This window comes from Phalacrocorax aristotelis, chromosome W, assembly GCF_949628215.1.
Source record: "Phalacrocorax aristotelis chromosome W, bGulAri2.1, whole genome shotgun sequence".
Lineage (NCBI taxonomy): Eukaryota > Metazoa > Chordata > Aves > Suliformes > Phalacrocoracidae > Phalacrocorax > Phalacrocorax aristotelis.
Genome location: NC_134310.1, coordinates 4,555,713 through 4,565,160, shown reverse-complemented (window position 1 = coordinate 4,565,160; position 9,448 = coordinate 4,555,713). Strand labels below are relative to the sequence as shown.

Sequence of the window (9,448 nt, the reverse complement as noted above, 5' to 3'; positions counted from 1 at the left end):
TTTTCAAGACTGAAATGACAAATACTTTTGACCAGATGACAAAACTCTGATAAATATGTTTGATTTTTGTTTCCTGTTCTACCTCCCTTATGTAATATTAGTAATTTTGGGGGTAAGTTAGTAACAAAATATGCTATGGCTCTAATGATGGGGTGCTTTCTCTTGCTTCCAGCTGTTAAAATGTAATGTAAATTTAATAGAAATGGTTATTTAGATGCATATCACATCATCGACTGTACTGAAGCAAGTGTTTCTGAAAGGAAAGTCAAAGATGAGAAGAAGCTGAGGTGTGGGTTTCTTCATGGCTAATTTGCATGGCGCCTGAGCATCTGTCCATCGTCCAGTCCCGATGCTCAATTCACTGCTGAAGTACCAGATCATCTCAGGCTTGCCGGTGAGTGGCTCTTAACCCAGAGCTGAAACGTGGAGATATAATATTGATACACTGTGAATAATTTACCCAAATCGTATCAGAAGTCTGTGACAGGGCAAGGAATCGGGATGGGGTCTTGCCAGCCCAGTGCATTAAGCACAAAGTTATTTCTGTCATGGTGTATGAGTCTAATAACCATCAAAGCGCAATGATTATGCAAATCGTTGCACTCTGATTGAGTAATAAAAGCTATCGACCATCCAGAGTTAAGGGGTTTGTGTATTGTATGATTACTGAGAAATAAAATCAGAGTGATTATGCAAATCACCCCCTTCAGCCAATCGGACTGCAAGGTGCAAAGGAAAAAAAATATTTATGTACCATAACTGTGTAGTGTATCCCTGAGCTCTGGTTATTATTATTTTTGTTATTTGACTGCAGAAGTACCCAGAGGCCCCGATCAATCAGATATAATTGTTTTCTTTTGGATTCTGCTAAGAATCTTGACTTCTGCAGTCATTACATTTTGGATAAACAACAATTGGGCTCTGAGCTGATTTCCTGCTGGAAGAAAAAATGTAAATCAACATGTAGTGAAAAAATACGGGGGGGCAGGGGGGAAAGAACCCATATATTGTCCATAAAATTAAATGCAAAAGAACATATTTTTGTATAGAATAGAATCATTAAGGTTGGAAAAGACCTCTAGGATCATCAAGTCCAACTGCCAACCCAATACCACCAGGCTTCCTAAACTATGTCCCAAAGTGCCATGTCTACATGTTTTTTGAACACCCGCAGGGATGGTGACTCCACCTCTCTGGGCAGCCTGTGCCAATGCCTGACCACTCTTGCAGTAAAGACATTTTTCCTACTATCCAATCTAAACCTCCCCTGATGCAGCTTGAGGCCGTTTCCTCTCGTCCTGTCACTAGTGACTTGGGAGAAGAGACCAACACCCACCTCACTATAACCTCCTTTCAGGTAGTTGTAGAGAGCGATAAGGTCTCCCCTCAGCCTCCTCTTCTCCAGGCTAAACAACCCCAGCTCCCTCAGCCGCTCCTCATAAGACCTGCTCTCCAGACCCTTCACCAGCTTCATTGCCCTTCTCTGGGCACGCTCCAGCACCTCAATGCCCCTCTTGTAGCGAGGGGCCCAAAACTGAAAAGAATATTTGAAGTGTGGCCTCACCAGTGCTGAGTACAGGGGCACCATCACTTCCCTGCTACTGCTGGCCACGCTATTCCTGATACAAGCCAGGATGCTGTTGGCCTCCTTGGCCACCTGGGCACACTGCTGGCTCGTGTTCAGCTGGATGTTGAACAGCACCCCCAGGTCCTTCGCCGCCGGGCAGTTTTCCCAAGGTACTTTCCCCCAAGCCTGTAGTGTTGTATGGGGTTGTTGTGACCCAAGGGCAGGACCTGGCACTTGGCCTTGTTAAACCTCATACAATTGGCCCTGGCCCGTTGATCCAGCCTGTCCAGGTCCCTCTGCAGAGCCTTCCTACCCTCGAGCAGATCGACACTTTTGCCCAGCTTGGTGTCATCTGCAAACTTACTGACGGTGCACTCAATACCCTCATCCAGATCATTGATAAAGATATTAAACAGAACTGGGCCCAAATCTGAGCTCTGGGGAACACCACTTGTGACCGGTCGCCAACTGGATTTGGCTCCATTCACCACAACTCTCTGGGCTCGGCCATCCAGCCAGGTTTTTACCCAGAGAAGAGTACACCTGTCCAAGCTATGAGCCACCAGCTTCTCTAGGATGCTGTGGGTGACAGTGTCAAAGGCTTTACTAAAGCCCAAGTCGATGGGCCGTGAAAAGCGGTGCGCAGGGCTTGCCACAGGCGAGGGCGGGCTCTGCGTGTGCCGTGAGGTACACACCCACACCTCATTCCTGCCCTCAACGGGGACCCGGCGGCCGTGGCGGGAAAACCGGCGGCGGAGGCCTCGCCCCCCGCCCCGTCCCCTCCCTCTGCCCCAGACCACGCCCCCCACCCCCCGCCTCGCCCCGCCCGCTCGGGTGGCGGGTCCCGGCCCGGCGGCGCAGCGCGCCATGGCCTTCACCCTTTACTCGCTGCTGCAGGCTGCTCTCTTCATCGTCAATGCTGTGGTCGTGCTGCATGAGGAGCGCTTCCTCCGTCACGGTGAGCCCACACCGAGGAGGGGGGAGCGGGCCCGCCGTCCCGGCCTGGCCAAGGGGGGGGGGAGGGGGAGGAGAAGAAGAAGAAGGAGGAGGGAGGCCTGGTAGAGGGAGGTGTCTCGTCCCCGTTTGCGCCGCCTGTCAGGATGTGGCGATGGTGTGAGGTGGTGTCTTTCAGTTTGTCGTGCCTTTTTTTTTGACGAGAGAGCGCTTCCTTCCCAGCCTTTGCAGGCTTCGGCGGTGCTGAAGGAAGGTCCCCGAAGTTGGGCGTCCTCCTCCTTTAAAAGAAAACAAAACACAGAAAAGCCACCACAAAACCCAAAAGCCACTGATGCAAAGATCTACAAAGCCCCAGAAAAAATCACCAACGATCCAAGGTTTCCCAATTTCCTGATCCAGAAAGTCCCACCTTCTCCAAGCCAGACTGAGCCTGGATTTTTGGCAGGGGTGTGGATAGTTATCCCTTCCTCCTGGTCTCTGGGAGGATTCACTGCGAGGGACCTGCTCGGTTTGGGTTTGGGGTTTTCTTTTGCTTTCCTGACGAGCAGCAGCTCGAGGAAAAGGGAGGTGTGAGGGCTAACAGGGTGGGTCAAGCCACTTGTTGGCCCCAGGAGGCTTGGGAATAACTCCAGGCTCACCGGAATGGGAGAGGAGTCACCTACCGCCCCCAGCCAGGTGCCAGAAGAGGGAGGGTGACAAAAAAAGGCAAAAAAAAAAATCACTCAGAAGTTGTTTATAGAGAAAAGAAACTTGCAGGTTGCACAGTACAGCTTCACGTACTGCCAGCTGCTCCCTTCTCCACTCTGCTTGTCCCCCAGCAGGTCAGGACTCAAAAATCCCTGCTCCTGTCGCTGGGACCGTGTTCTTTGCCTCCCCACAGTGGGTAGGGAAGGGGTTTTCTCCCTTGAAGGGCTCTGTAAACCCGCAGTACTTCTGTGGCCCTTTGAAAAGTTTCCAAATATTTTTTTTTTAATAGCAGTTACCAAAAAATCATCATCCGGATTTGGAATCTGTGCTGAGCGCTTCCTGTTCTGCAGCTGGTTTCTCAGTGCTGAAGCATCGCTTCATACATGACACTTGCTTTTTTATCTCCTGGTAAAGGACGGCGAACAGATGTAGTTTGTTTGGTTTTACTCCAGTGGGTATTTTTTTTGAAGTCCACATAAACTGATTTGCTCCCCTGGCACGCAGGGGATAGTAGCACGTTATAAAGGTCCAGGTTTCCTTTGCAGAAATGTTGATCTGTCATTACAGATGCATTCATTAAAAGGTTTAACAGTTTTCGGTATCCTGTTTTAAAATCTGATCTTGAAATAACGTGGATTGGTTTGTAGTTTGTTGTTCTAATGTTAATGATGTATGTAATGATATTTGAGACTGGTTGCTCGTTAATATTGCTGATAGCGTTTATTGTGTGGTTGTGGGTTTCTTTCCTAACGTGGCTGGCTGTTTTTATGTGATGCAGTTGGCTGGGGAAGTGATCAAGGGATTGGAGGATTTGGAGAGGAACCAGGAATTAAGGCACAGCTAACGAACCTTATCCGATCTGTACGGACCGTTATGAGAGGTAAGGTGATGATCTTTTGTTTAAACGTTCTTGTCTGTAAAGTTTTGCTTCTCTGCTTTAACGAAATAATCTTGGTGCTTTGACTCTTTTACCAGATAGCTGCTATTTCTGCTCGTCATTTCCAACCTGCCCTTCCTTCGGGGTCATTCCTTCACATGTGGACTCTGCGTAGGAGGGTGCAGGTCCCAGCTAAGGAGCCCCAAGTTTGATAAAGTGTAAAATATTCCCTGACTCTAGCTTGTGGCGCTGCTGCTGCTGCATCTTGTCTTTCCTCGGAATTTGGGAGCTGGGGGGATGCTCGGTGATCAATCAGAGCGTGCAGTTAGCTTCACCTTGGCTAAATTAAATTTTATGTGAAGTACCTGGTGAAGGAAATGTAATTCCTGCAATTCTTAAAGGTAAGCCAGGCTTACGCGCCACAAAGGATGGGAGAAAATAAAAAGACTTTTGTAAGTTACTAGTAATTTTTCACTATAAAGCACACCAAAAATGCCTTGTAGGCGATGATAAAGAGGCAGTAACAAATCTTACCTGTCTTCATAGAATCATAGAATGTCCTGAGTTGGAAGGGACCCACAAGGATCATCAAGTCCAACTCCTGTCCCTGAACAGGACAACTCCAAATTCACACCATATCTCTGAGGGCGTTGTCCAAATGCTTCTTGAATATTGTCAGGCTTGGTGCCGTGACTGCCTCCCTGGGGAGCCTGTTCCAGTGCTCCACCACCCTCTGGGGGAAGGGCCTTTTCCTAATACCCAACCTAAATCTCCCCTGGCACATCTTCCTGCCATTCCCTTGGGTCCTATCATCAGTCACCAGAGAGAAGAGATCAGCGCCTGCCCCTCCTCCTCCCCTTGTGAGGAAGCTGCAGACCGTGATGGGGTCTCCCCTCAGTCTCCTCTTCTCTAGGCTGAACAAACCAAGTGAATTTAGCTGTTCCTCATACGGTTTCCCCTCTAAACCCTTCACCAACTTCATGGCCCTTCTCTGGACACTCTCTAGTAGCTTTATATCCTTAATGTACTGTGGCGGCCAAAACGGCACGCAGCACTCGAGGTGAGGCTGCACCAGCACAGAGCAGAGCGGGACAATCCCCTCCCTCGCCCAGCTGTGATGCAGGGCTTGATGCACCCCAGGACACGGTTGGCCCTTTTGGCTGCCAGGGCACACTGTTGGCTCATGTTCAACTTGCCATCGACCAGAACCCCCAGGTCCCTCTCTGTAGAGCTGCTCTCCAGCCTCTCGGTCCCCAGGCTGTATGTACATCAAGGGTTGCTGTGCCCCAGGTGTAAAATCTGGCACTTGCCCTTGTTAGACTTCATACAGTTGGTGATTGCCCAGCTCTCCAGTCTGTCTAGATCCTTCTGCAGGGCCTCTCTGCCCTTGAGAGTGTCAACAGCACCTCCCAGTTTTGTGTTGTCAGCAAACTTAATTAGTATTCCTTCCAGTCCTGCATCCAAGTCATTTATGAAGAGATTAAAGAGTACTGGCCCCAAGATGGATCCCTGTGGAGCCCCGCTAGTGACTGTCTTGCCCACCCCAGAGTAAAAACTGATACTTTTTTTTTCTAAATTGCAGCAAAGCTGAGGGTAGAAACTGACTTTGAAGTGGTTTTGTTTCACTTGGGGAAAGAGATTGTTTGGATCAAAGTTATAATGGGCCACATAAAAATATTTATGTTGTTGCTTCCTGATTTTTAGTATCCTAAGCTTTGATCCTGTCTCCTTCCACTAATCCTGATTTTTTGCATAAGAAAACTCAGTGTGTTTTTAAGATTTATTTTTATTTTTTAAAAGTTTTTTAAAAATTTTGATATATTTTCCTCCTTAAAAGGTAGTCTCCCAAGATAACAAGAAGTTCTGTCACTCTGTGGCGTGCAGAAGAAAATTTTCACAGTTGCTCTTCTGTTTTTTTTTCTCCTACAGTGCCATTAATAGCAGTGAACTCCGTTACAATCATTCTCCTCCTGTTGTTCGGTTGAAGATACTTTTGGACATCCAAAGAAGAAGGTTGCTAACCACCTCTGCTCTGAGTTTTCTGGGATCCAGCACGGTTTAGCTGTCAATTTGACATTCAACTTAAAATAATAAAGACACTATTTCTATTTATGCTATTTCCTAACGTTCACTTGCAGTTTCATTAAACGAGATAACGGGATCAATGCAACAATGCTGCAAATCTATTGGACTGTGACAAGTTTTGTTGCTGCCTGTTAGTAGCGTTGACTGTTAGAGTACGCGTTGTGATATATTGCAATGATTTGTCGATAGGATGCGGTTTTTAAATGTCTCGTTACTCAGGGATGAATTTCCTCCAGTATGCTTCCCAATTTATTTTTAAGTTAAGAAAGGCAACAGTGCTTTTTGTTGCAGTTGCTACCACAGTCCTGTTGAAGAGAACACGAGTTAGGCTCTACAAACGTGTTACAAATTATTGAAGTACAGTTGTGATATCGAGGGAGACAAAACTAGCTGGGTAAAGCCCTGACCCAGTTCACACTGGAAGTCAAATGTTCCCAGTTTGATTGAGAACAGGATTTTTCTCTTGGTAGTTTTTTAAAATCAATAACATTCCGTGCTGATGGGGGAGTAAGTTGAAAATAGGTGCAATTGCTACGGAAAAATGTAAAAAAGCTGTACCTAAAGCTGGGCAACTCTGTGTTAATTTAGACTAGCGGGTGATGTTAGTGATTAGTATTTGTTACTGTTCTGTTAAGGATTATTATAATTTTTTAAATGTGCGTTAAACTTCTGCATGATGATTGGCATGTTGTAAGCGGGGAACCGCTTGTGCTCCGAGCTTCTTGGGAAACGTGGGAGGGGAATACTGCGCCCTTTTCAAATGCAATTCTTTGTTTAAAAACCGAATTTGCAGCTTCTTCAAATTTGCAGCCTCTTCTATTACCCCTGCTTCTTCCCCCGCCCTCCGTCTTTGTTAATTTAGCAGCTTACTGAGGTTGGAACTATGGGTGTGATCTCGCAGCTCTGTCGCAGAGAATATTGCAAATTGCTCTGGTGTGGATCTTGTCTCAGTTAAGGCTGCTGGGTTGGTCCAGTGTCATACAGCAAGTCTGAATTGCAGAAGGCTGGTTCTCATGTACCTTTTTAGAAAAGTTAGAAGCCTCATGTCTGTTCCCCTGCTAAAGTGTTTTAGCTTTTTTTGTTTTTTTCAAGTGGGGAAGACCAAAGGAAGGCTGGCACTTTCACTGTTTTAAAAAAGCTTAGTTTATCCTCTCTTTGTCTTGATGACTAAAGCATATGCTGTTGTATACAAAGATAAAGCTGTAATATGTGTAAATGAACTTAATGATCTTCAGTTGCAGTGTTTCGCAGAGTAGAGTATATTCAGGAAGAGAGTTTTATGTTGTTTCCTTTTTTTTTTAGAGAAAACTTGTAAATAAATTCCAAATCTCTAAGTTAACCCCTCTCTTTCATAACTTGCTCTATGTCTGCGTACAGTGGGAGTATCTCAAACCTCAGTTTCACCCCGTTCCAGATAAGAGTTACATGAAATACTTTTTTTCTCCTTCCCGTGGCACTTGGGAGTATCATCTCTGTGCTGTGAAGCTGTAGTTTGGTTTAGTAGCAAACCTAATGAGCCGTGGTAATGCTGGCCTGAGGCAGAACAGGGTCGTGCTAGTCCTTAAAGCAGGTAGATTTATTTATAAAGTATTCCTTATGATAATCTTTGTGTAATTCAGAGGTGACGAGGGCATGGTCTGGATCAGTTATTTTCATACCTCTGTTTTTCATGGAAACCGGACAGTATGTACATGGAACGGATGAAACCGGGAAGGTATGCAGGCCTTTCTGTATTTCTGTAAAATTTTTGTAAAAAAGCTGTGGTAGATGTTTCCATTGCTGACACAGTGGATTGCAGTACAGAATGAGCACAGCTTGAGTATAATTTCCTTTTTTGTATTTATTGACTGTTAAAACACTAGTTCTTCCTAAAATAAAAGCCAGGACTAGAGATTACAAGCAGCAGCTTTAAAAATGGGTAAAAAGTGATTTCCCCATCTTCGTGTCCTTTCAGAAAGGCTGAAGTTTCAATGCATGGCTTACAGCACTTGATTTCAAAATTAATTAGGAATATGCAGTAAAAAGGAGCATCAGTTCTGTGCAGCAGGAATCCTGCATTTGAGGCAAAACTGGGACGTGTTTTACCTGGCAAGATGCAAAATAGTGAATCAAAGTGGGGCAGCTGCTGAAGATCAGGTCTCCCAGGTAATGAGCGGGGATGAGGGCAAAAGGGTGGACAGCAAACAGGTGGAGAAAGGAGGAGTGTAGAGAGAAACAGCAAGGGAGGAATTACACTTCTGCCATCTCCTCCTGCAGGTCTGAGCGCTTCTGAAACATGTCTGCTGTGACTAGGTTCACACAAGGCGAAGCACCTTCAGGCTCGGGTTCTTCAGGAATATGGAACAGGCAAAAGAGTTTCCACCTGGCAAAGAGCTTGATGTGCAAAGCAGCCTGTGATCCAGCAGTCACTTCAAACCACAAAGAGCGTTATCATTCCTACCTGGCACAGAAACGACAATAACCAGAACATGTTACAGATCAGGATGATGACTAAGACTTTCTAGTATAGAATAATTGGCTCATTTCTAGTAAGGATTTGCAAATGGAAGGTGCTTTCACAGCAGTAGATTGCGGTGTGGTGGCACCAGTCGGGGCTGGCTCCGTGGTGAAAATGAAGCCTGTGGGTCACTTCACAGAGTCTTTAGTGCAAATACAGACAGGAAGAAGGGATCAGATCTGTATACCTGTACGGTTGGAGGTTTGTTTTGAAGGGTGTTGGGACAGGCAAAGGGAAGAGGAGGAAGGTAAGGGTTTGTACACAAAGGAATCTCAAAGCCACTTCAATTATCCTTGACATCTCACCTTAGGTTGCAAGGTTATGAATTTAGAATTGTACTAACTTATCTACCTTGGACTATTTTAATGTGCCATCACAATACAAAACTGTGAATGTATATCATACTTAATTCATTGATGTGCCCTCGTTTCTTATGAAATCCTAGAATCACAGAATCAGAATCACTGAGGTTGGAAAAGACTTCTAATATCATCAAGTCCAACTGCCAACCCATCACCCCAGGCCTCCTAAACCATGTCCTGAAATGCCACGTCTACATGTTTTCAGAACACCTCCAGGGATGGTGACTCCACCACCTCTCTGGGCAGCCTGTGCCAATGCTTGATAACCCCTTTAGTGAAGAAACTTTCCCTAATATCCAATCTAAATCTCCCCTGACACAACCTGAGGCCATTTCCTCTCGTCCTGTCACTAGTGACTTGGGAGAAGAGACCAACACCCAGCTCACTATAACCTACTTTCAGGTAGTTGTAGAGAGCGA

At 45.9% G+C, this 9,448-nt stretch overlaps 1 protein-coding gene across 1 annotated transcript; it reads left to right on the top strand.

Moving 5' to 3' along the window:
- Nucleotides 1-2,397: 2,397 nt before the first annotated feature.
- On the top strand, nucleotides 2,398-6,197 carry LOC142049486 (immediate early response 3-interacting protein 1-like). The gene is made up of 3 exons (XM_075077247.1): nucleotides 2,398-2,525; nucleotides 3,987-4,088; nucleotides 6,015-6,197. Exons 1-3 carry the CDS (start codon nucleotides 2,435-2,437, stop codon nucleotides 6,068-6,070), a joined length of 249 nt encoding a protein of 82 aa, XP_074933348.1. The 5' UTR covers nucleotides 2,398-2,434; the 3' UTR covers nucleotides 6,071-6,197.
- The last annotated feature ends 3,251 nt before the right edge of the window (nucleotides 6,198-9,448 follow it).